This window comes from Pyrus communis, chromosome 5 (assembly GCF_041283825.1).
Source record: "Pyrus communis isolate YQ-2024b chromosome 5, ASM4128382v1, whole genome shotgun sequence".
NCBI lineage: Eukaryota > Viridiplantae > Streptophyta > Magnoliopsida > Rosales > Rosaceae > Pyrus > Pyrus communis.
In genome coordinates, this window is record NC_142569.1 from 33540323 (window position 1) to 33567307 (window position 26985).

Here is a 26985-nt window from a genome sequence, read left to right on the forward strand (position 1 = left end):
AAAGTTTGCCCATTTTCCAGCGAACCTGTGACCTTCCAGACCATTTTCCGGCCAATTCACGGCAAGTTAGCCATCGGGACAGGTACCAATATGTTCGTCTCGTTTCAAGCTATGATTTTCGTTTTTGAATCACTCGATTTCGTTGAGTATTGACAAAGTTATGGATGTTTAAAGTTTGCCCAGAAATTCCGGCGAGTTACCAGTTTTCTCGCTGACAGCCATCTTTGAGGTCATTTTCCGGCCACCATTTAGACTCCAAGCAGGTATAATCTTGTTCTACACTTCTCTAGCTTCGTTTTGATATATTATGGATCGAATTTGAATGAGAAACAAGTGAGATATGGAGTTCTAAAGATTGCCCAGAAAATCTGCAGAATCCGGCGAAATTGTGTTAAGATCCACCACTTGTTGTGGACTTGTACTTTGTTTTAGGCGACAATAGTGAGTGACGTCTCAGTTCTAATGCTAGGGTGCGTTAGCGCGGACTCAAGGTGAGTAACTTTAATATATGTGATATTGGTGATTACCCTGTTTTCATAATTGTTATCCTGTATGGATATGACTTGGATTTATAGATATGTTTTCTATTGAATTGTTATTTTTAATACTTAGCCTTCGATTTATGTTTATGAAATGAGATTTGACATGTATATTTGAAATATGGTTTGATTTGTATGATTGGCATGTTGTGATGAAATGTGAGGGTTAGTAGTGGACCGTTAACCCATTGTGATGAGGATTTTTTGCTTCGATATTGTTTCATTTCCCGCTTTGTTGATTCATTCTAAATTTAGTATTTGTGCCTTGTTTCACTTTTGTAAATTGAGTACCTTGTGCCTTGTCTCGATTCTTTGAGCCGTTGTACATTATGGTTGTTGGCCTTCTGCTCAGTTCTGTTGAGTGATCCGGAACTGGTTTCCGTTGAGGTTCCGTTGAGTGATCCGGTTCCCTGCTCCATTTGGATTCCGTTGAGAGGTCCAGAATCCCTTTGTGCTCCGCAATTTCGTTGAGTGGTCCGGAATCGTATCCAGTTAGGATTTCATTGAGTGGTTTGATATGCATTGTACTCCGCGATTCCATTGAGAGGTTCGGAATCGTATCCACTCGGATTCCGTTGAGAGGTCCGGAATCCCTTATACTCCTCGATAATGTTGAGTGGTCCAGAATCGTATCTTGGTTGGATTCCGTTGAGTGGTCCGGAAACCCATTTGGTGTTATGGTTCTGTTAAGAGGTCCAAAACCTGATTAATTGCTTTGTTGATTCTTCAAATTGAGTTTGGATTGAGATAGCTTCAGAGATGTAGGCTTCATCTGAACTGTGTCGCTCTAGCCCTACTTTTCATTGTGTTGTATGAGTTTATGGTTGTTAGCTTTTGTGACTTGTTTCAGACAAGTTTATGATTTCAGTGACTTGTTTCAGACAAGTTTGGGTGACTCATTCGGGATTTTCAGTGACTTGTTTATGATTTCATAAAATATGATTTTATATTTGATGTTTATAAACCGAATCGATGGTTGGTTTTTCCTTCCCATGGTGTAGGGGGCGATTGTGCATGTTTAGTAGATACGAGGAGCTTTGGGGTAGCAGACAAAGTTCAGGAGCTTGGAATGTTGGGTTACCCCTATACTTTCTTTAAAAAGATGTGATTATTGTTATTTCCAGTTCAGTATTTCAGTTTGTATTTCCTGGCATCCCCCTACAGCCTACCATCACATGTCGATTTCAGGCGTATCTCAGGATTGGGGATTGACAAAATAAGTGGGGGACTAAATTCTAAAATTCCATAAATTCTTCGGGGAAAAGTAAAATTACAAGAAAGTTTTGGGAGGAGTTTTACATTTACATAAAAACGTGGTTAAAAACAATGGTACATTTTAGATTTAAAAATAAATAGATTTTACATTAAAAAATGGGTACATTTTACATAAAATATGGTACTTACAAAAAAAAAAAAAAGGGATATATTTTACATATAACAAAGTGGTATATTTGAAAAAAAAAAAGAAAAAAAAAAGGGTACATTATAAATAAATTATGGGTACAAATAAAGGGTTAAAAAAATTATGAGTACTAAAAAATAAGGGACAAAAAGAAGTTCTTATATGGGTACAAATTAAAATTTAAAAGAAAATTAGTACAATTTAAAAAAAGGGTTGCAAATTAAAAATGGGTACAAACTAGAAATATAAATATATGATACAAAGTTTAGTCATAAATATAATATACCAACATTTCTAATGCTAAATAAATTTATTTAAAAATAAAACTTAATTATCTTGACATGTAAATATTTTATTTTTAAATAATTAATGGTATTTATTAAAAATGAAAGACTTTGATTAAAATTTAAAAATAAATAAGAATTTAATTAATGAAGTAGAAAAAATAAGAATGAAACCTAATTTTTCCATAAATTAAAGAAGAAAAATTAATTAGCAGCATGTGCGTTGGAGCGTTGAATCTGTCCAATCTGACTACCGAAAGTCAAAAGAGCCTCTTTCTCTACCATTTCAGTTTCACCTAACACGCCGAGACCAACTGGAATTTCCCTCGTCTCTTACAGGAAGCTACCCCGTCTTTACCTTCCTTTTTCTGTTGATTGTTTTGGTGTTTCTTCGTTTAAAGAAAAACGGGAAAGTTGTCAGTAACTCAGCAATGAATTTCTTGGAGGAGGAAAGAATGGAGAGGGATGACCGGTCCTGGTTTCGAAGGGAGTTCTTGATGGAAGCGCCTCCGCATCTGCTCCTGCAGCTCGCAGATGGAAATATGATGTGTTTTTAAGTTTCAGGGGTGAAGACACCCGCAAGGGTTTCACAGACCATCTCTATGATAAATTACAGTGGCGTGCAATCAAAACTTTCAAGGACGACCAAGCACTTGAAAGAGGGACATTTATCTCTCCTGAGCTTCGTAGTGCAATCGAAGAATCTCAGTTTGCTATTGTTGTTCTTTCGCCAAACTATGCCTCTTCAACTTGGTGCTTAAGTGAACTCGCAATGATTTTCCAATGCATGACAAAGAGGGGGACAATTCTGCCAATCTTTTACAATGTTGATCCCTCTGACGTACGACATCAAAGGGGGACTTTTGCTGAAGCTTTCACAAAGCATGAAAAAGAGCATAAGGAAAACATGTGGCCGGTGGATTGGTGGCGAGATTCTTTAACGAACGTGAGTAATCTCGCAGGGTGGACTTCAAACGATCGGTAAGCAAAGTCACCATGAGAATTATATACTCGGGTGTCGTGTTCCTTGAACCTCCTTTGGTGACTCTTTTTTTTTACTTGAATTTCTTGTAGGTATGAAACAGAGCTTGTTAAAGAGGTTGTCGAAGTCGTATGGAAAAAGCTGCATCCTACATACACACTCTCAGGTTCAACAGAGAACATAGTCGGAATTGATTCTAGACTGAAATATTTAGACATGCTTTTATCTATCCATGCACATGATGTTCGCTTTATAGGGATATGGGGGATGGGCGGGATGGGTAAGACAACCCTTGCTAGACTAGTTTATGAGAGAATTTCCCATGAGTTTGAAGTTAGCAGCTTTCTCGCCAATATTCGAGAGCATTCCTCGAAATTTGGTTTATCTCATCTACAAAACCAACTTATTTCCTTGGTTTTGAAGGAGAAAACTACACAAGTTTGGGATGTTTATAGTGGAAGCACTATGACTAAGAGCCTTTTATCTAATAAAAAGGTTCTTCTCATTCTTGATGATGTTGATGAACTAAACCAACTAGAAATATTGGCTGGAAAGATGGATTGGTTTGGTGCAGGAAGCAGAATCATTGTTACAACAAGAAATGAGCGTTTGTTAATCGAGCATGGTATTGATGAAAGATATGAGGTTTTGGGACTAAATGATGATCAAGCTCTTCATCTCTTTAGTTTGAAAGCCTTCAAAACAGATCAGCCAGATGATGATTATGTGGAGCTGTCTAAGTGTTTTGTAAATTATGCTGAAGGTCATCCCTTAGCTCTTACTATCTTGGGATCATCTTTGTACAAAAGAGGGAAAGACGCCTGGAGTAGTGCGCTGGATAAACTAAAGAAAGCTCCGAATGCAAAAATTTTCCAAACACTTAAAATAAGTTATGATGGCCTTGATGAGATGGAGAAGAGAGTTTTTCTTGATGTTGCATGTTTCCATACTGGGAATGACAAGGAACGAGTAATTGAAACACTAGAAAATTGTGGCTTTTGCGCTCATATTGTGATAGATGTTCTCGTTGAGAAATCTCTTTTAACTATTATGGATGGGTATGTGATGATGCATGATTTGACACAAGAAATGGGATGGGAAATTGTTCGACAAGAATCGTTTGAAGAGCCCGGCCGACGTAGTAGGCTGTGGCTTTATAAGGACATCTTCCATGTATTCATGAAGAATACGGTAAGTACAAGAAATACCAACCAGGGATAGTACCGTAGTTCATTTCAACATATAGATAAAAAACTTGCTTATGAAATTAACCTCCCATATCTTCTTGTTTATTAGGGAACAGAAGCAATTGAAGGCATCGTCTTACGCTTGCCTGAATTAGAACAAGCTCAGTGGAATCCTGAAAGCTTCTCTAAGATAAGTAGACTAAAGGTTCTCAAACTTCATAATTTGAAACTTTCTGTTGGCCCCAAATATCTTTCCAGTGCATTGAGAGTGCTTGATTGGAGTTGGTATCCTTCAAAATCCCTCCCACCAACTTTTCAACCGAACGAACTTTCTGAACTTAGTTTGCATCACAGCAAAATTGATCGACTTTGGAGTGGAATAAAGGTAAGAGACTTGATAAAAGCCACTATACACTTTTTTGTTTATTTGTGTTTTCAAGCTAATGATTATGTCACCTTTTATGTTTTGTACAGTACATGTCCTGCTTGAAACACATCGATCTTAGTTACTCTCAAAACTTGACCGCGACCCCAGATTTCACAGGTGTTCAAAATCTTGAGAGGCTGGTGCTTGAATCTTGTACGAATTTAGTTGAGATTCACCTATCCATTACAGTTCTTAAAAGGCTTAAAGTTTTGAATTTTAGAAACTGTAATGGTATTAGGGGTCTTCCCGGTGCGCTAGAAATGGAATCTCTCGAAGTTCTTATTCTTTCCGGCTGCTCAAAACTGAAAAGGGTTCCTGGATTTGTGGGAAACATGAAAAAGTTATCAACGCTTTCTTTAGATGGGACTGCTATTCAGGAAATACCTTCTTCAATTGATCATCTGATTGGGCTTATTTCGTTGGATCTCAAAGATTGTAAAAGTCTGTTATGTCTTCCTACTGCCATCTGTAGTCTGAAGTCTCTTAAAAATCTCAACGTGTCTGGATGCTCAAAACTTGAGACAATTCCAGAAAATTTGGAGGAAATTGAGTGTTTGGAGGAGCTTGATTTGAGTGGAACTGCAATGAGAGAGGCACCATCATCTCTCTTTCATATGAAGAATCTCAAAGTACTATATTTACGTGGATGTAAAGGGCCCTCACCTAAATCATGGAATTTGTTCCTTCGTTTAGGCTTATTTTCCGGAAAGAGCCATGACCCTATGGGTTTGGTGCTGACTACTTTAGATTATTTGAATTGTTTGAGCAAATTAGATCTAAGTGACTGCAGTCTTTGTGAAGGAGCAATCCCAGATGATATTGGCTGCTTGTCCTCTTTAGAGGACTTAACTCTCAAGGGTAACGATTTCGTTAGCCTTCCTACAAGTATTCGATGGCTTAATAATCTCAAGTTTTTAAACTTGGCGAGTTGCAAAAGGCTTGAACAATTGCCAGACCTCCCATCAAATGAAGAGTTAACTGTAACAGCTGATGATTGCACTAGCTTAAAAGTGTTGTCACATCCACCAAATATAAGAAGATTAAGGTGGTTCTTTTTCAGAGCGGTCAATTGCTACAGATTGGTTGGCAATCAAGCCAGCAATAACATGATATTTTCAATGTTAAAGCAATTCATTCAGGTACTCTCTCTCTCTCTCTCTCTCTCTCTCTCTCTGTAAAAATCTGTTTTTGCTGATATAATTGTTTCTTGGCTTACAGGGAACCCCTCCTTTTGTCGTTCATAGTTTCAATATCGTAACTCCTGGAAGTGAAATTCCAAAGTGGTTCAATGGTAGAACAGTGGGAGATTCAGTAGTTGTGCAGCAGCCTTTTGATGTACATCCAACTAGAAGCAAGTTGAAGGGGTATGCTTTATGTGCTGTTTTTGCACCTCAAGAAAACCCAACTGCCCCCGAACTTGATTGTTTAGGATGCGATGCTTGTGGAATTAAATGTTTTTCAAGAGTCGGTCGATCGAAAACATCTTTGCTTGTGAAAGGGGTTTATTATAAAGCCGGCCAGGTTCAGTCAGATCACCTTTGGTTACTTTATCTTTCCTTTAAGGGCTATGATCCTAATAATTACTGGAAAGGTGCTTTTCGTAAACCTTTTGTTCGAGGGGAGAAACCAAAAAATGTTTGAAGCTGAAGAAGTGTGGGGTGCGGTTGGTGACTAAACAAGATGCACAAGACCTCAACGACCCCTACGAAAGCATTTCTCTTTACAAGCCTATCGACAACTCAGCAGATGTACAAAGTTCGATCAGCATGGAGAAAATAACTGAACATTTTGATGGGGCAGGGTCAAGTGAAAGCTCATCTATCCCTGCCAACGAATCACCCCAAAAAGGATTGAAATATGACTAACCGTCTTACGCCCAGTTAACCATTCAATTCCTTCAAACAGTACTTGAAAAGGTCAGAATACTTTTCTGTGGAAGAAATACTTTTCTTCATTTTTTTTTTTCCAAACTATTTTCTTCCCATTTTCTTTTAGTGTTAGAATGAAACTAAAAGTCTGAAACAAGTGAAGTTCAAATCATCTCTGTTCTTAAAATTGCACAGCTCCGAAGAATGGCTTCTGCTGTTTTGGAATCTGATCAAACCAGTATGCGTGGCGTAGGGCGAAACCATGAAAAAAGCTGTTGCTGGCCAAAGGTATCAGAATCTGGCTGTTGTCTGCTGACTAATTGACTGAGAACTATACATACACATATATGTATATGTATATCAGTATATGATTGATAATCATGATATTGATCATGATTAAAGAGTTTTAACCCCAAACTTCTTTGTTGAAATCAACTCACCTTGATTACGTTTACCAAATTGTATTTAATTTGGTTGCTAAGAAAAATGTAGCATGATTCGAAATGAGCTGCAACTGTTTGGCTTAATTGATTGTGAATTTTCTCTACGAGTAATCTTCTTCAATTCAAACAAGGCCGCAGCACGAAGACTTGAACACAAAAATGCGTTTTGAGTTTAAAAATCTTGACGCAAGTTGGATGCAAAATATGCCAGTAGTGTCTAAAAATCTTGTAGTCGGAGCAAATAAATTGACTAGAGACCCGACTGTAATTGTCTAGAAAACTTTGCAGATTACGGATAGACATCATCACTTGTACAAAAAACGAATCGTCCGAATACAAAATATGGGAAAGTAACGCAACCTCTGCTTCTAGTAAAAACAGGCTTAATTAGTGAGGCCAGCTAGTTAGAGCCAACTTACACCTCGTGACATAAATAATCAGCTAGTTGGATCTACTTCAAGGCATCGTAAAGATGAGCTTTGCTCTCGTACGCATGAAAGGACGACAAACAATTAGTTGATATTTAAGAGAAATACTAGTCTGCTTTAGGCGGTTATGTCTTGTAGTTGTATGTGACACGCTTTGCACCGACTTCACTTGTAATGCAGTAGAGTTTAGATCTTTATTACACCCAGCTTGTTTCATGTCAGAATATCCCTGCATTAACTTGTATATCATCGTATATAGATGAACATTTGGTAGTATATGTTATATTGTTGAGATCTTGTGTTTATCATAACTTTACAATAATTGTTTCATACAGTACTTGTTTTTCATACCATACGTAGTATGAATTTTGAAAACTATATTGGTTTTACATCGAGAGGTTAGTATTTTATGGAAGACAAAAGTTTAATTAAACCCTTTTTTTTTACCCACTCGCAACTTTCTATTTTACGCCCCTCCAAGTCTTCTATGGCTAGATTTTTGCGGCGAGTGAGGGTTCTCCAGCGGTTCTGACATTCACACCAATCAATGTAGGAATTCTTATTCCTATAGTTTGTAGCATTATCCATTCTACCTAGGATGTGAATACTCTCACTTTTACTGTAACATCCCACATCGCCCAAGGGAGTGGATCTTGTAAGCCTTATATGTATATTTTCATCTCTACCTAGCACGAGACCTTTTGGGAGCTCACTGGCTTTGGGTTTCGTAGGAAACGAGTTCGCACGAGAGCAATCCTAGAATGGGTGACCCACTGCGGAAGTTCTCGTGTGAGTTCCCAGAAACAAAATCGTGAGGGTGTGGTAAGGGCCCAAAGCGAACAATCCACTGAATTGGAGGGGACCCGGTCAAAGTCCAAAAAAGTCAACCCAAGTCAACATTGATGGTCACAATCAACGGGGTTGGGTCAACGAGTCAACGCATCGGATAATTGTCACATCCCGGGCTCGACTCCACCGTAGCGCGCGAGAGCAATCCTAGAATGGGTGACCCACTGCAGAAGTTCTCGTGTGAGTTCCCATAAATAAAACCGTGAGGGTGTGGTAGGGGCCCAAAGCGAACAATCCACTGAATTGGAGGGGACTCGATCAAAGTCCAAAAAAGTCAACCCAAGTCAACATTGATGGTCAACAATCAACGGGGTTGGGTCAACGAGTCAACGCATAGGATAATTGTCACATCCTGGGCTCGACTCCACCGTAGCACGATATTGTCCATTTTGGGCCCTTACCACACCCTCACGATTTTGTTTCTGGGAACTCACACAAGAACTTCATAGTGGGTCACCCATCCTAGGATTGCTCTCGCACGAACTCACTTAACTTCGGAGTTCCTACGGAACCCGAAACCAGTGAGCTCCCAAGAGGCCTCGTGCTAGGTAGAGATGAGAATATACATATAAGGCTTACAAGATCCACTTCCTTGTGCGATGTGAGATGTTACAATCCACCCCCTTAGGGGCCCAATGTCCTCGTCGGCACACTTCCGGCCAGGGATTGGCTCTGATACCAAATTGTCACATCTCGGGCTCGACTCCACTGTAGCATGATATTGTCTGCTTTGGGCCCCTACCACACCCTCACAGTTTTGTTTTTGGGAACTCACACGAGAACTTCCTAGTGGGTCACCCATCCTGGGATTGCTCTCGAGCGAACTCGCTTAACTTCGGAGTTCCTACGGAACCCAAAGCCAGTGAGCTCCCAAAAAGCCTCGTGCTAGGTAGAGATAGGAATATGCATATAAGGCTAACAAGTTTCACTCCCCTGGACGATGTAGGATGTTACATTTACTATACTGGCGTTATGCTTTGACATTACATACTCTATAATACGGGTTCATCCGCACTGCGCACACTCTCACTCTTAGTTTTAATTAGTATTAGACTTTGGTTTTAAATATTTATTCATACTTTTTACACATAATCTACCATTTATGACTTCGTCAATTTTCAGGCCTCGGTTAGCACACTTCAATTTTGGGTATGTTCCTGGATATCCGGATCCAGGTGTTTACCACTTCGCTTCCAAAATTGGCACAAGTTAGAGTTCATTATCCGTTGAAATTTAGGATAACAAATTACTATACCAGCAAACTACTCAAATTGCATGCAACCAAAACCCAAAAAATAAATTATAATTTAGTTAAAGGCCTTACAATCCAAAATGAAATAAATTATTGTGTAAATAATTTATTCGTTTTCTAATTAGATGTTTTGGCTGATATTTTAGTAGAATCATTTTTATTCATTTTGCATCTCTTTTGGGTTGAGTAAGACTGTAAGAGTATGGACTGAAATTTTAAATGCTTGGATTCGATGTATTTGGGCTTAAAATTGTCCATTTATCGATTTGTGTCCCTTTGGCCAATAATTAAATAATTGTGATATTTTAAGTAAGGATTATTGTTTCCATGATGTTCTGAAGTATCTTGTAATATAAGTTCTTAATTTATCTTCAAGGATGGAAAGTTTGTCCCAATAAGCAATTATAACCTAATCAAGTAGGATTATCCCTAGAAGGGAAATCTATTCAACACAAATCCCTTATGGGAAGAGTTTGGAATTTATTAAGAGTAATTATAAAAGAATGGAAAGCTATTCAACCAAATCCCTAATGGAAAAGAGTTTGGAAGTTATTGAGAAAGTAATTATGCAAGAATGGAAAGCTATTCAAGGGAGATTTCGTATGGAATGCTTATCTACACTAGGATGCTTTTAACCTAACATCCATTTCATGGAAGAAAAATTTAGATTTAGTCCCTCAATTTTTACTCTAGCTTGGAATTGGTCACTCAATCAAAAGTTCATTAATCAAGATCTCTGAAGTTAATAAAACTTGCAACATTGATCTGAAAAACCACCCAATTGATTGAGGATTTACTTTTATTATGGGATAACTCTCGTGCTTAGTTTTGGTGTATGATGTCTTTTCCGACAAGTTGTTATACCCAAACCCACTATTTGTATTGTATCCTTTTGTACGATGTCTCTTTTTACCGATTTGATGAATATAACGCATTTCTCTTAAAAGGATAGAGTTTTAACTTACCACTCAACAAATAGTGTTAATTAAAGGATTATGCATTGCTCACTCCACGTGGTAGCTTTTTGTTTCATTCAAATGTTAGTATTGCAACGTAAACGTAGTCATGTTTACTTTAACAGATGTAATTTTTCTGCATCTAAATTCTTCTTTCATGAAATTTAAATTAGTTTAAAGTAGAATATAGTTCATATATTATCAAGAGAGCTTTCCTTTGTATAATGAGAATAATAATGGTAAAAAATAAAATTCAAAAGCACAAAAAAAGTTACAAATATTTGCAGTTCAAGCACACAGCTTCAACTTCTTTCTCAAACTAGACCACATGCATCGCGTTTGTGATATAAATACAACCAAAATGGCCCCCCTTCTCTCCACTTGCTACTCAGCAGCTGCAGCTTCTCCAAGTCCACCCTACTTACCCAAAACCAAAACCAAAAGCACTTTCCTCACTTTTACCAACCTTCTCCCTTCTCCTCCTTTGCTTTCAACAACCTGAACTCCGGCCACCGCCCTCCGCCACCACTCGCCACCACCAACCGAAAAAAACGACCAAAAGACAAAAAAATGGATTCGAACAACATCAACAACTTCGGCGCTGCTTCCAGACCCTCCCCGACATCATCGACTGACATGGAGCAGATGTCGGAGACCCCTCAGCGCGGGTCTCACCACCGCCGGGCCCACTCCGACACCTCCTTCCGCATCCCCAACTTCGACGACCTCCTCCTCTTCGACCCTTCCGACCTCGACCTCTCCTGTCTCCCCTCCCCAACCCTCCTGCCACGTGGCGGCAACAGCAGCAACAACAACAACATCCCCATGTCCCTCGACTCCGACGACTCCTCGGAGGGCCAACCACCCAACCCCTTCTCCTCCACCCCCAAGCCCGCCGCTTCCTCCGGCTCCACCGCCACCGCTGCCCACCTCCGGAGCCTCTCCGTCGATTCCGACTTCTTCGACGGCCTGGGCCTGGGGGATTCCGCCAGGGAAGTGAGCGGGGGGCAGAGGTCTGGGCCCCACCACAGGCACAGCAGCTCGATGGACGGCTCGTCTTTCGATGCGGACTCGTCGGTGATGACGCTGAATGGCTTCAAGAAGTCCGTTGCTCCTGAGAGACTTGCTGAGCTCTCTCTGATTGACCCTAAGAGAGCCAAAAGGTTGCCCCTTTTCCTCTACTGAATCATGTTTTTGCTTTCTGTTGTTTTTTTAGGGTTTTTTACTCTGCTAATTTCGATTAAATTGCTTGCAATTGAATTATTTTGTAATTATCGTAAATAAATTGGTATTTCTATTCTCCAAATTTTTTGTTAGAAATTACATTTGCTTAAATTTTGTGGTTGAAGTTTGTGTTGGGAAAGGAAAGATTTTCAAGTTTTATTTTTATTCGTGTGTGTTTGTTGAATTTATGGACTATTTTTGTGGATATTATTTGATTAAATGAGAAATTGATTCTTTTTAATTATTTGGTTTTGTAGGATATTAGCTAATAGGCAATCGGCTGCGAGGTCAAAGGAGAGGAAGGTGAGGTATACGAATGAGCTGGAGAGGAAGGTGCAGACGCTTCAGACGGAGGCAACCACCCTCTCCGCGCAGGTCACTCTGTTACAGGTATAATACTTAAGACCTTGACTTTTGTAGCTTTGTAGAATTAGATGTATCATTTGGGCAAGACTTTTTCGGTACTACACGCTAAACCAATGGATCCCACAGCTTGGCTTGTTATGAAACGGATATTTTATCATGGTCGTTGCAAAAATGGTATTTTCTGCTTTGCTATTTTTGCCATGAAGTTATTTTCATTGTTTATTTGTGTCCGGGGTTTGGTTTGGGTGCATGGTTGATTTGATAATGTTTTGGTGTGATTTTGGAATGATCCAGGATACAAAAATGTGCCGTTATTGTTTTTAGAATGTGCTTTGTTTAAGTGATAGTTTAACTTTGATCAATCCTTATTTTGGTATGATTTTGAACTTACATTGACAACCCAGGAAGGAAATGTACACTGTACACATTAATAATGTGTGTTCATTGAGTTTCAGTGGTGATAATTTGCTTATGTCAAAATCTGCGTCATTGCATGCTTCCATGTAATTATCTTTCCAATAAACCCTAAGCTTGACATGCTTAATCCTAACATGCAAGGAAACGTTTTTTTTAATCATGTGTTCATGGTTCGAATAATCACCTACAAAAACCACCATTACATGCTAACTATTTGTGTATGCCATTGCTGCGGTTGTTAATTTTTTTGTGTTTTCTCTCTTTTTGGGTGTCTGCTTCTGATTGCATTATATTTTGGTGTATCCAAAATAGAACCGGCAACGTATTTAGAAGGATGTAAATAGGGAGACATTATTAAGGGAAAACGGTGTTATAACCTACAACAAATACTTTACTTTAAAGTTTAAACCTGGGCAGCTACTTAAACAACCCCAAGAACTTGAGTCCAAACCCTCAACACCTGCCCCACAGCCTCCATGTCCATGAATGCAGTAATAGATGCATACTAGCCGAGGAGAATTGAAAAGTCATAAGTTACAATCACACTTGAGCCCTCGTAGATGTCTTGGGATGTTTTTCTTAATTTGTTTGATTGGGAAGAAATCAAACAAGTTTGCCACAGTTGAACAGCATTTTAAGGGTCGTTGTCTGGTTTTGGACCCTTGCTTTTTGGCAGAGTTTAAAACCAAGCTGTTTTTAAAGGGACTTTGTTGTGTGACCCTAGTCTTAACTTATAGCATGTGTCCTTGGAAAACACAGCAAGTTTGTATAGCACGTAATTCAGGTAATTCAGATGTCTCAGTTTAGGATTTTTCTCTAAGTGTCAGATCCGATAGCAAAGTAATTTTTTTTTTCTTTTTCCCTAAATATAGGCGAATGTTTTTAGTTTAACACCTAACAATATCTCGGCATCCTTATTGGTCGATTTAGCAGGGAGAAAGGGTACTAACCAAGATACTCAAATTTGACATTTTCTTGAATTATATATTCGTCAACAAATTAGCCATTGTCACCATGGTTCCTGAAGATGCAGTAAATGATATGCGTGTTTGTGCGGCTGTCTAAATGATGGAAATTTGTATCTGTTATTGCTTAGTTTTCCATGTGTAGAAAAGTAGGTGTCTTGCATTTTACATCGTCTCTATTATTTAGTATTTACATGTCCTGTATTCTTTGGTTACGGAAACTATTTATATCTACTTTGATTTGCAAACACTTTGGACATGCTACATGACTGCATATTTCATGTCTCTGCCCTTTAAATATTGGTTGGTTGTTAATGTTAGGTGTTCAATGTTTCTGGTAATAACCTCTTATTGTATTCCTACTTCAGCCCTTGTTTCTGTAAATAGGCATAGTCATAAGTGATTTGATTTCTTCACAAGCTTTAGTAGTTTACCTGTACAACCTTAAAACCAGAGTTTTTCATGTTGTGTCTTCCCAAATTATTATGTTAGTTGGATGTTGGAGTCGCCACAAAAAATTAACTAGAAAGGTAAATAAAGCAAAGGTTACAATCACAATACAAAACGTTCTTGTTGTGCTTACACAACTTATCTATTGTGCAGAGAGACACTACTGTCATAACTGCTGAGAATAAGGAGCTCAAACTTCGCCTACAGGCTCTGGAGCAACAAGCACAGCTTAGAGATGGTATGAATCTCATTTCATAAGTTTGTGCTAAATTTTAACCATTAGTTCTTTTAAAATTATGTTATAGTTTCCGTTTGCTTTATTTTACACCTACAGCTTTGAATGAGAAACTTAAGGAGGAAGTGCAGCGGCTTAAGATTGAAACCAACCAAATCCCACCCGGGGCTGGGAATGGAAACCCTTTCTACCGAGGGCTTCCCCCTCAATATGGTCAGACCCAGCACCACCAGAACCACAACCAGCAGAACCAGCACCAGCAGCATCACAACCAGAATGTCGCCAATGGGCAGGCTCACCCGAGCTTTATGGACTTCAACGGGAGGGCATAGAAACTCTCGAAGAACTCATTAACCACAGTTTAGGTATTTCATAATGTTTTTTGAATTAGAAGAGGGTAATAAATCTCATCAGATAGCTTCTTGTACAGACTACATACATACAGGTAATGTATATGTATGTGGTACAGGACTGAAGGCTGTGAAGATTGCTGCTCACCAGTACACACAGAACCCCACAGTACCCTGTATCAGTTAATTAAAAACTACAGATCTACTCTTATGTTATTATTTCTGGCGGATTAGAATATCATCTTAGAGTCCAAAACTTACAGGAACACCTTTTTACCGTCGTTGTACGTATCGAACAAGCAACCTCTAGGGTTTAAACGGTTGGTTATGCATTGCTTATAACTTTATAACATCAAATGTTGTGTTGGTCCCCTTTGCCAAGCAATGTCAATCAGTCTTCCTTCTGTTATGGTTGATTCAAGCAAATGTTGTACTTATCGAACAAGCAAATGTTGTGTTGGTCCACTTTTTAAGCTTGTCGATATGCTTACAGGTGGTGAGTCTTATCCCGTTTCGTCGCCTCTTTAGAAAAAATTTCCTGTACATGGGGTGCCACAGTTGCCGTATCCAAACCAACCACATTATGACGTACAATTTGTTTGAATGCCGCCGCTGGGATGGAACAAAAACACCTTATGTATGGAGCAATCCTTCTCTTCGCCCGGGTGGACTGCGTCCGAGAGTGGCGGTGGGATCCAAGGGTGGGGCGGGTGGGCCATAAATGCGGATGGAGGGTTTTGGGTTTTGTTGTATTGCTGACGGAGACTGTCGGACCTGAGAATTTCTCTATGGATGAGTGGGGGGTAGAAAATAAGGGCACTTTGTTGTGTGATAAAAAGAAGGATAACGATAATGGTGCATCTTGTCAAAGAAATAAATTATTTCGTGTTAGTTGATGACTAAAGAATGATTTGTGTCGTTGTCATATGTACCAAGTCCATTAATAATGATGGAGAAGGAGAAATATCACATGCAAGTTAGGTAAGGGTTTCCTGTTCAACCTTCTTCTATATTTCATTAACAAAATTCCAATTATACAACTAAGTATATTGTATAATGTACGTAAATTACTAGACAAGAAAACAATTATTACTATTATTATATACAAAAATCATACATAGACTAGTCACTCATTATGTTATCGTATATAATATGGTACTAGTTATGTTCCTCTCAACCGAGGTTCTAGGTTTGATTTATTTCCGCACACTATTCTTTGCATAACTTAAAATAAAAAATAAGTGGTGAATTGCTCTAGTGGTTAAAATGCCGCTTATATTGACAAAAATATTGCACAATAAATAGACTAGATAATATGTAATATGCATGTGATATGGTTCCAAAGGATGAATTGGATATTGACAGTTCCAATAAGATTTCATTCTTGAAAAAAAATTCATATTTTGATTTATTTCATCTTCTATATTGAGATATACCATAAGACCAATAAGTTGATTCGAGATCTCGCTATCAACCCGTTGGCCTAAAAAAGGTAATCTTTCTCGTTAAAATCGGTTGATTGGGATAAAGTTGTATCCCTTAGAAACCGTACATGCACCTATTGATGCATATGGTTCAACAAAGTTCACGAAAAAAAGAAAAAAGAATCAATGTGTAGATGTAGATTCTAGCGCTTTCTTTTATTTATTTATTTTTCATACATAAAGGATAAATGCACTCTTAGGAATCCTAAAAATGATTGTACTGATGCATCATGTAAATTCTTTTAAATGCAAAAATAAAATAATTCTCTGTGGTGGAACAAAATATCTCTCATTTCCCCCTCTAATAAATTCTTCTTTTTGGTTTCCAAAGGAATGTCGTTATGTTACCTTGAACGGTGCACTAATCCTTTAAATCTGGTGACATTGTACCACTGTATCAAAAAATAATCATGCTCATGCACACTTTTGCAAGTTCAATCCTTTTGAGCCACGGTTCGAGCAAAGGTATTTAAGCCCAGCTCTATCAGTTTAGGTAACCCACTATAAAGTTTGTTACTAGTTGGATTTGGGTTGAGTTCAATTAAGGATTTTTCACAGTAGTGCCCGATAAAATAACAATTTAATCCCTCAAATTTTAAAGACACCGGGGCTGTTTGTTTTTTTTTTTTTTTTTGGGGTGAACTGAAAATCGTATTACCAAGACAAAGAATGGGCTTAAAAATGAGAAATCAGTTTCTTTCTCGTATTTAGTAAGTACAAGAAAAGATATGTAATAAATACTAATTAGTGTTGAAAAAAGGGGGAAACTCAATATACCTGCAATAACATCACATTCAATTTTTTTTTTCTCGAAATTTATCATATCAAGAATTGAAAATATCAATTTTGACATATTATGTCCAAGTTTCTTTCTCAATTTTGTCACATAATCTAACGGAACCTCAATGTTATTCTCATTCTCAACGTGATCTCTAATGTCATCATTGTACTGAACTTTGTCAAAATTGATAATGTGTGTGACATGTTACCAATTTTTTTTTTCAAACGCACATCAATGTTGATGTGATCCTACCATTTTAGTGGCCATCTACGAACTTTTCTGCAAAATGGAGCGGAATGTGTAGTACAAGAAACGAGGATGGCATGAAGTGATTTTGAGATTGGGAGACCAAATTAACAAGTTTTGCATAGTTCAACATTATTTTTACGATCATTTTGGTTTGCTTGTGTTTTACTGATTGGCAGTGATGCGCACACTCACTTTTTTCTTTTGCACCTCATCATATTTTTGCTCAATCATTCTCCTTTATTTTATTAAAATTTTCATGTAATACGATATTCTAATAAATAGGACGTTAAGTTTTTACCCATACGTTTCGAATTCAAAACAACTCCTCTAAATTATTGTTATGGGCCATATTTTACTTGTTTTGTGCGGTTCTTTTGGGCTTCTAGGAGGTCATGTTCAAATCCCCAAAAAGATTATAATTTTCTTCAAAATTTATTTTTTGAAGTTCTCAAAATAAAATAAGAAAAGTTTTGAATCCTAAACATTTCTGTTTAATTCTCTCTGCAATTAATTGGCGTTCGGCAATGAAGCTTCTCCGTTCAAATCCATGGCGTGGCACTGCCATTTTTAGGGTTTTTGGTTCCCTGAACCACTCAACCAATACTCTGACCTCCTCCTCCTCCTCCTCCACCACATCTCCCACATTTCAGCCTCTGCACCATAGGATTCTGTTCAATAAAGGCCCTAGGGTTTCCGTTCTCCCAGTACTCCATCAATGGCTGAAAGAAGGGAGAGACGTGGAGCAATCAGAGCTACGAGATTTCATCAGTAAGCTCCGCCGGTCCCGCTGCTACAACCTCGCCCTGGAGATTTCTGAGTGGATGGGAGATGAAATGAATTTCGATTTGCACCCTGGAGACGTTGCGATTCGGCTGGATTTGATCTCGAGAGTCCACGGAATCGGACGAGCCGAGAGGTATTTCGATTGCATTCCGAATGAATTAAGAGTTGTTAATGTGTATGGTTCTCTCTTGGTCAGCTATGCAAAGCATAAATGTTTGGAAAAAGCCGAGGCTCTTTTCGAAAAGATGAAGTATTTGGGGTTTGTGAAGGGGCCATTTACTTATAATGTGATGATGAATCTGTATTCTGAGGTGGGAAAACATGGAAAGGTTGATGTTTTAGTGAACGAGATGGAGGAGAAGGGCATTGAGTATGATATTAGGACGTTGAACAACCGGTTGCATTCGTATGCAGCCATTTCGGATGTAGACCGGATGGAGAAGCTTTTGATGAAGATGGAAGCTGATCCGACTGTTATTGTGGACTGGCATGCTTATGCTGTTGCAGCGGACGCGTTCTTGAAGGCTGGACGGTTGGACAAGACATGGGCATTGCTGAGGAAATCAGAGCGACTCATTACAAGTCAAACAAGAAAGTCTGGTTACGAATTTTTGATGACTTCACATGCTGCTGTTGGTAATAAGCATGAGGTTTATCGAATTTGGGGATTGTACAAAGATGTCGTAGGATTCTACAATAGTGGGTATCGCTGTATGATAAGTTCGTTGGTGAAATTGGATGACATTGAAGGTGCTGAAAAAATTGTGGAGGAATGGGAATGTGGAAACAAACTATTTGACATTCAAATACCCAACTTGTTGATCAATGCTTACTGCAAGAAAGGCCTTTTGGAGAAGGCCAGATCATACACAGAGAAGCTTTCAGAGGGCGGGAAGGAGGATTGTAGAACTTGGGGCATATTGGCTACCGGATATCATATGAATGGTCAGATGGCAGAGGCAGTGGAAACATTGAAAACGGCAGCAAGCTTGGTATGTCGACCAGGGTGGAAGTTTGATTGTTCAACTCTGTCTGCATGTTTCAATTACTTGAAAGAGAAGGGGGATGTGGAAGCAGCACATGAATTATTGAGATTATTCAGAGAAATGGGTCATCTTCCAACAGATTTGTTTGATAAAATTGGAAGTTATATTGATGGTGGTGAACCCCCTATGGAAAGGATTGATAAAGTTCAGGATCGCGGGATGGATTCGACAGTTTAGCTCAACAATGTGGTAGCAGCCAAATATATGTTATGTCTGAAGGTTAGTGTTTCTTGTTTTGGTGGTGTCGCGGCTGCACTGTGTGAGGGTTACCAGCTGCAGATTATGCTCTAGCTATTGTGAGTAAGCTTAAAAGTTGTGCTTCTAAATCTGCTTTCGTGGTTTCACTTTATGCATTGACAGTTTTGTGTTTATTACCTTCCATATGCACTTCACATAAATGTTTCATAGTTCTGTTTTGCACTGGCAGTAATGTTTATTGATGCGAAAATAGGAGCACGAAATTCACACGAGCCTTTTATATTACTTAAGGATTGTATTCGATTATCCTTATGACCGAACAAGGCGCAGCTTGCTTACTTCTCGAGCGATAGTTTTATGATCCGGACAAGAGTTTTTGAGGATGTTATGCTGGAGTGTCGAAGAGCCTTACACCGAGAAGGCTGATGGATAATAAGATAGAGCTGGAACCAGAGGCTTCATTTTGCCACTGTATTTGTTCAACCTTTACAACAGTCACGTAACCAACGTATGACGATGTAGCTTGCATGAGTTTTGAAGCGTTGCAATCTCGTTCTTGAAATTTCAATTAATTAAAAGAAATTTGATGATTCGTTGTGATGTTGTAACTTGTTATTACGACAGCCGATTATTTTTTAGAGATGATAACAAAAAAATATAATCAATTCTAATTATGATATTTGCAATTTTGCACGATAAAGTAAAGCGACAAGTAGAAGGTAAGTGGCTTATAGCTCAATTTATTGGGCATATTCACTTTTAAAGTCGAGGTCTTTCATTTGAATCCCCTCTCCGTAGTTTAATGTAGATATTTTATTGTTTGTAAAAGGAAAAGTGACAAGTAGAAGGAAAAAGAAAATGAGGAAGTATTACCTTAAAAAAAAAAAAAAAAAAAAGGCATATTTTTTGTTCTGGCACTTGTACCCTGCACCAAATCTCACTTTACTTCTTACTCTTTATTTTGTCTCATTTTAATATCTACACTCTTCTTTCGTGTCCCACTTTAACTGCTTCACTCCATATTGTCTCACTTTAACACATGTACTCTTTGTCAATATCTCAGTTTACCCTATGTCGTTGTATAAGTTAAGACAGTTGTTAATTGTGCTTATATGGAATGGACAATTTAGTCTTTTCAACCATGTTGGTTTTGTGGCATGTGGCATGGCATGTTAGTGTAACTCATGGGTAATGGGAGGTGAGTTAAACTCAAACTAGGATTTGATTCCTCCAGATTAAGAGAAAAAAAATATAAGAAAAGAAGGTTGAATTTCAAGATTCACTAATTAATTTCAATGTTTTCGAATCCTTTTGCAAAGATTCTTAGGGTTTTGTCATGAGAATGTCTACCTTTATCGCTTTCCTCTTCTTTATTTTTATTAGTATGGAGAAATCAAAATACTAGTGTGAGTTTAACCCACATCCTTGCAATCATGGGTCTTACTAACACAGTTGAAAATACTAAATTATTCATGCCACATTAGCATAATTAATGGCTATTTTTAACTTATTTGAAGAAATAAGATAAAGTGAGACATTGAGGAAGAATGAAGATGTTAAAGTGAGACAATATAGAGTGTAGGGATAAAGTGGAACATGGAGGAAGAGTGTACGTGGTAAAGTGAGTAAATATGAGACTCGTTTGGAACTATTTTTAAAATGATTGAAAGTGATTTTGGTGGAAATGTTTTTTAAACCAGTCCATGGCAAAAATCTAAACCAATCATGAAAAAACACTCTAAGTGCTTTCTGCAAGAAGCACATATTTGGTGCCTTCCACAAGAAGCACTTCCAATAGGCATTTGCACTATATGATACTTCTTCCAAAAAGCACTGAAAATGCTTTTGGAACCTAAAATTAGTTTCTTAAAAAACGTTTTCAATCATTTTAAAGGTATTTTCAAACAAGCCAATAGAGTAAAGGAGATAAAGTAAAATTTGGTGAAAAACAAGTGTCATGGCCAAAAAAAAAATAAAAAAGAAGCCAAAATTAGAGATCAAAAGCTCATTTTCTCTCGTGTGTTCTCTGTGAATGGGCTGCCAATATATTGTGGATCACTTTACTTTGTTCAATTTTTTGGGCTCCAATGAAAAGAAGAAAAGGGAAAGAAATTCAAAACCCTAAACCCTAAATTGTCGTTCAAGTTCACTCCCCTCGAACAAAAAAGCGTCAAACCCCAAAGTTACAGTTCTCTGTGAAATTAATTAGGGTTGAAAGATGAAGCTTATTGGTTCGAATCCATGGCGTGGCAACGTCATTTCTAGGGTTTTCGGCACGCTATTCAACTCAACTGAGGCGCTGGCCTCCGCTTCCGCCTCCGTCTCTGCCTCCGCACCACACCCATTTGTGCCTCTGCGCCGTAGGATTTTGCGGTCCGGAAACCCTAGGGTTTCCATTCTGCCGGTGCTCCATCAGTGGCTGGAAGAAGGGAGAAACGTTGAGCGAACAGAACTCCAAGATTTCATCAAGCAGCTCCGAAAATTCCGTCGCTACACCCAAGCCCTGCAGATTTCAGAGTGGATGAGCGATGAGCTGAACCATGATCTGCATCCCGGAGACATTGCAATTCGGTTGGAGTTGATTTCGAAGGTCCGTGGCCTCGAAGAAGCAGAGAAGTATTTCTATAGCATCCCGGAGTTATTGAGAGTGGTTCAGGTGTGTGGTGCTCTCTTGTCCTGCTATGCAGAGCATAATTGCTTGGAAAAGGCCGAGGCTCTTTTCAAAAAGATGAAGCATTCGGGTATAAGAGGGCCATTGCCTTATAATACAATGCTGACACTTTATTCTCGAATGGGTAAACATGGAATGGTAGATATTCTAGTTAAGGACATGGAACAGAGAGGCGTTGATTATAACATTCACACGTTAAACATTCGGTTATTTTCCTATGCTGCCACTTCTGATATCGATCGAATGGAGAAGCTTTTGATGAAGATGGAAGCTGATCCTCTGGTGTCTGTCGACTGGCATGGTTATGTTAGTGCAGCCGAAGCATTCTTGAAGGTTGGACTATTGGAGAAGACATCGACATTGCTGAGGAGAGCGGAGCAACGCATCAACATTAAAACGAGGAAAATTGCATATGAATACCTGATGACTTCATATGCTGGTATAGGTAAGAAGGATGAGGTTTATCGAATTTGGGGATTGTACAAAAGTATTGTAGGATTCTACAATAATGGGTATCGGTGTATGTTAAGTTCGTTGATGAACATGGATGACTTTGATGGTGCCGAGAAGATTCTGGAGGAATGGGAATCTGGGAACCAATCCTTTGACATCCAAATACCAAACTTGCTGATCAATGCTTACTGCGGGAAAGGTCTGTTGGAGAAGGCCAAATCATGGGCAAACAAGCTTTCAGATGGAGGAAAGGAGGATTGTAGAACATGGTCCCTTTTGGCTACTGGATACTGTACGAATGGTCAGATGACAGAGGCAGTGGAATCATTGAAAACGGCAGCAAACATGGCATGTCAACCAGGGTGGAAGTTCCATAATTTAACTGTGGCTGCATGTTTTGAGTACTTGAAAGAGAAGGGAGATGTGGAAGTGGCACATAAGATATTGGGATTATTGAGAGAAAGGGGTCATCTTCCAACAGATTTGTGTGATAGGATTGAAAATCATTTTGATGGTGGTGACCTCGCTGTTCTGGAGTAAGGTGAAGGGGGATATCATATGGAACGAATTTATAAAGTTCAGGATGGAGGGATGCAATATACGGACAGTACAAGTCAACGACAAGGGTGGAAGACAAATATTTATGTAACATTGTGAAGAGGTATTTATCTGTAGTATAGCATCTTTTTACAATGGTTTTATCATCTTCATAATGCTCCAGATGACTCTGTAATTGGTAGCTTCAAATTACACGTAATTTTCTTGAGAAAAGTGACATAAAGAACGACAGGTTACCAGGGCATCGTTTATGATGTTAGATTGAAATCTACCAATGCAATATCTTGAAAAACAATGTGGAGATCTCATTTTTGAAAAAAAAAAAAAAAAAAAAAAAAAAGAAAAACACAAATGCAAAAGCTGAAAAAACTTGGTAGTAAGAGTCTTATTTGCTAACAATGGCTAATTTTTGTTTCTTGTTTGTGTGGTTTGGGCTGCTGTTGTTTTTGCTGCATGTATATCTGGTTGTTGCTTTTGCCAACAGATTGAAATTGGTCAATTCTCCTTATTTATGGGTGTGCTTTTCCATGGATGTCAAGAATCCGTAGATCTCCTGTTCTTTGAGTGCCCTTATGCGATGCACAAATATGGTGGTGTAGGAAATTCTGTGTCATGTCTCAGCTTATTTCTTTGCATGCTTTTTCTTAGTCGCACAATCTTTGATACTATGCTTGGTGTTCTGTGCGTTATATATGGAAACATAGAAACTGCATACTATGCTTCTGCAGTTTATGCTCTATTCTGTTGAAACCTTCAACCCCCAATATTACCCTTGCTCCTGGTTGTTATATCAGTCCAGGATAGTCTCTTCTTATTTGGTTTCACTTTACGTTTTGATAGTGTACTGCAGTTAAAATCTTGGTAGGTGCTAGTTACATGCGATAGCAAAAGCGATGATTTTGGCAGTCCAAAATCACCCTTAGACCACATGCACTCCTCATGTGTGAGAGAGTGTAGTAGGAAGTGATGTTTGGACTTCCGAAAGTTTCAATCTCACACATGCAGAGTGGCTAGAGGTTTAATTTTCCCCGATTTGTTAATTTTTATGTTTTAATTGACTAAACAAGCAGACAACTTAGTCACATTTTTCACATGATGTTCACAAAAATATCTTTAGTAAAAATTCATTAAACCTTTGTGAAAGTGCTCTTCTTTTTACCAGCTGAACAAGTAGAAAGAACTTCAAGATCTTTTCCAATTTAATCATTATGTAAAACCGTGAACACTTCAACATTAAAATGTATAAGATACTTAGATGCTGCGTTTTATACTAACAACGGATGTGAAAGGCATACACAGCCATGGAAATTGAAAAGTGGAAAGGTTATGCAGGTGCAGTAGGTTTTTTGGCAATGGTTACCGTACAGATGGTCTGAAAGGAGAGGACGCAATGAAAAAGGCAGCCAACTTTACATCTGAACCCTGCTGGAAGTTGAATAATTTTTCTTCTTTGGCTGCTTTTCTGGAGTACTTGAAAGAGAAGGGAGATATGAAAGTGATACATAAGATTTTGACGATTATCGAGCAAAAGGGTCATTTACTAACATCTTTGTGCAGTAGTTTGTAAAATAATAGACGTGAACCACAGGTTCTTGGGTCCTTGAGAAGGTGACGGGGCTAATTATGTGGAAGGTATTCACAAATTCGGGATGAAGAGAAGCAAGTGTAGCAGCTAAAAAGATACGTAAATCTGTGAAAGGTACTTTGTTCTATCTAAATGCTTGGGCTTCAGTAAGTACATGGTTAGCAAAATGCTATACAGCACAGACCAGGGCATGGTTTGTAAATTTGCGGTGTGTCAGTAAAATTGGAAATTGTTTAGCCACTTGATTATCATCACAATGATTTCATTTTTATCTGATGCATGCATTGCGTGAATAACTTTGGAGTAACCTATGTGTCTGACATGCCCAAGAACTCTCTCAATTGGGAATTTGGGAAAGTAGTCTATGTAGTTTGGTATATAGTAATTGGAATTATGCGTCTGGATTATCTGCAAGCTTCTTCTTGTTTGGGTTTTCTTCTGCTGCTGCTGTTTTTTGCTTAGTGTCCTTATTCTTTTAGTTTTCCTCTTCTTTTAAGGTAACCTTTTAGTTTTACTCTTTCACTACCCCACAATCTAAGGAATGTCAAAGGATGAATTGACATCCTCTCCTGATCTTGCAGTCCAGAGCTGATGGAACATTGTAATCCGGGTTGATCAAAAGATGGAGGGAGAGATCTGGACCCTTATTTTTTGTGAGGTGGCCAATGTGATGGATTGATGGGGGTCGTAAGATCTGAAATGAGTGGTCAAGATTACTTAATCCTTCGGCTTCGGATTGCCGGATCTCGATTCATCAAAGCATATATATCCAAGTCATTTTTCTTATATAATATAGAACATAGGTGGCAGTGACCAGGTACAGCACTTACCTTGTGTACAAATCTCAAAAGGACAAGAAAGTGGGGGAAAGAAGAATGAATGTGGAAGTATCAGTGGGAATCTATCATGGCTTATTGTGACCGGCATTCCTACTTCTTTTGGCTTTGTTTGGTAGGTAGGATAAGTGTTAAATCGATCCTATATTTGGTACTCAAAAGTGAAGAGAAATTTGTGTTTACCTAGGAAAACTAATCCATTCAAAACAATGGAGATAATTAATCCAACCACTTCGACCTCGTGACCTCAAGGCTCGAACCCAAGACTTGTAGTTGGTGAACAGGTTTCGGCTCAGTGGCTCAATGTGGGGGACTGGACATACGCCCTAGACGTAGACTAGAACCCTGATCGCCGAGTCAAGGCCCATGAATCCCAACTCTTTAGGTCACGACGCAGTAAGATAGACGCCTAGGACCCAGACCGCGGAACTCGGCTATTAGAGATCTCGGGGTTCAGCTTGACTCGGGTCAAGAACTCGGAGGTTCAGGACTCGAACAGGAACCTTTGAGTATCTTCAAAGGAGATATCAAAAGATAAATGTTAAATGTTAATTTGACGGCTGATGTGGTAATGTTAGATTTTCTCTTTTTCCAACCGATATGTTTCTTTGTTATAAATGATATATGTAAGACCCATTTTAAAAAGAAATCAATTAAAATACATTTTTTCAAGATTTATAATTGGTGCATTAATAGGATCTACATAATAAAATAATTAAAAAAAACATTGACATCACCTTTTCTCATATGTCAAATTTGACATATGAAAGCTCATATGTCAATCCACATAGGATTGACACATCGGTTGGAGCTCACTTTTACCTTCAAATTTGATTACATAGAATTTCACATAGGTTTTGACATCTCATTCGGAGATGATGTTAGACACCTAGGACAGACTGGGACTTCCGGGGCTCAGTACCTAGCCTAGAGAACTTGACACTTGTAGACTTGGACTAGGGACATCGAAATCAAAAGACCTGGTTAGAGAACTTTTGATGTCGGGGAACTGAATGGAGACATCGGTCCAACTCAGAAACTCCGACACTTGGTGAAATGGGCACAAGACCTAGATCGGGAGCTTGATTCGTGACCCAACGCAAGTTACCCGGATATGTTGCTCGACACCAAGACTTGTGATTTAATTGAACCATGTTTAAAGTGAAACTCAAAATAGTTGCATTTTTCAATTATTCAACCATTGGATTAGTGCTACGCTCTCCAATCCGATGCAATCCAATTTCTGAGCCCCATATAAACATATCCGAAGGGTAGTCACCGAGAACAGACTCTTTATTTTTGAGTCGTTAATCTATTATGTCCAAATTAATATGCAAATTAAATTACTAATCAAACATGACAGCAAATCAAATAATTAACTAGACATACAAGATGTGTCTAGTTTGTTCTTCATTGCCTCAGTGGAGGTTCCACTATAAAATCAATTAGTGATTTTTCGTTCTTCATTACCTCAGTAAAGGTTTTACCGTAAAATCAATTGGCTTATTTTTAAGCCTAACATGTAGACAACACAAATTGGGTGACGTAGAGCACGTGTAGCCGTTGGTGGACTTCACATGCAAGATGACCTGCTCTGATAATACGAAGGAAGTTGAGGTTCACCAAAAAATCAATCATCAATATGAGAAGTAGCCAAATTACTTATAAGTACTTGTAAGATCCATTCTTTCTTTGATGTGGGATTCCTACTCAACAC

At 38.5% G+C, this 26985-nt stretch overlaps 3 protein-coding genes and 1 pseudogene across 9 annotated transcripts; all 4 read left to right on the forward strand.

Annotated features, from left to right (window-relative positions):
* Window positions 1–2697: 2697 nt before the first annotated feature.
* Window positions 2698–7236, forward strand: LOC137725094 (TMV resistance protein N-like; annotated as a pseudogene). Its single transcript, XR_015962166.1, has 6 exons — window positions 2698–3206; window positions 3300–4398; window positions 4504–4779; window positions 4869–5960; window positions 6040–6737; window positions 6885–7236. The product of XR_015962166.1 is annotated as a TMV resistance protein N-like (transcript).
* A 3750-nt stretch (window positions 7237–10986) lies between these two features.
* LOC137725469 (transcription factor VIP1) lies at window positions 10987–15033 on the forward strand. Of its 2 annotated transcripts, XM_068464160.2 has the most exons (5): window positions 11002–11780; window positions 12099–12231; window positions 14193–14277; window positions 14374–14639; window positions 14744–15033. In XM_068464160.2, exons 1-4 carry the CDS (start codon window positions 11188–11190, stop codon window positions 14604–14606), a joined length of 1044 nt encoding a protein of 347 aa, XP_068320261.2. In that variant the 5' UTR covers window positions 11002–11187; the 3' UTR covers window positions 14607–14639; window positions 14744–15033. The 2 variants fall into 2 exon arrangements, with proteins under 2 accessions (XP_068320262.2, XP_068320261.2); XM_068464161.2 differs by having other exon boundaries at window positions 10987–11780; window positions 14374–15033.
* Window positions 15034–17488: 2455 nt separating this feature from the next.
* LOC137726667 (pentatricopeptide repeat-containing protein At2g20710, mitochondrial) lies at window positions 17489–19765 on the forward strand. 4 transcript variants are annotated; one of them, XM_088695034.1, is made up of 2 exons: window positions 17489–19267; window positions 19457–19765. In XM_088695034.1, the coding sequence occupies exon 1, from the start codon at window positions 17663–17665 to the stop codon at window positions 19142–19144; it is 1482 nt and encodes a 493-aa protein (XP_088551160.1). In that variant the 5' UTR covers window positions 17489–17662; the 3' UTR covers window positions 19145–19267; window positions 19457–19765. The 4 variants fall into 4 exon arrangements, with proteins under 4 accessions (XP_088551160.1, XP_068321703.2, XP_088551159.1 ...); XM_068465602.2 differs by having other exon boundaries at window positions 17489–19263; window positions 19395–19765; XM_088695033.1 differs by having other exon boundaries at window positions 17489–19263; window positions 19419–19765.
* A 1428-nt stretch (window positions 19766–21193) lies between these two features.
* LOC137726305 (pentatricopeptide repeat-containing protein At2g20710, mitochondrial) lies at window positions 21194–25352 on the forward strand. Of its 2 annotated transcripts, XM_088695036.1 has the most exons (3): window positions 21258–22950; window positions 24180–24546; window positions 25014–25352. In XM_088695036.1, exon 1 carries the CDS (start codon window positions 21384–21386, stop codon window positions 22827–22829), a length of 1446 nt encoding a protein of 481 aa, XP_088551162.1. In that variant the 5' UTR covers window positions 21258–21383; the 3' UTR covers window positions 22830–22950; window positions 24180–24546; window positions 25014–25352. The 2 variants fall into 2 exon arrangements, with proteins under 2 accessions (XP_068321321.2, XP_088551162.1); XM_068465220.2 differs by lacking the exon at window positions 25014–25352 and having other exon boundaries at window positions 21194–22950; window positions 24180–24710.
* The last annotated feature ends 1633 nt before the right edge of the window (window positions 25353–26985 follow it).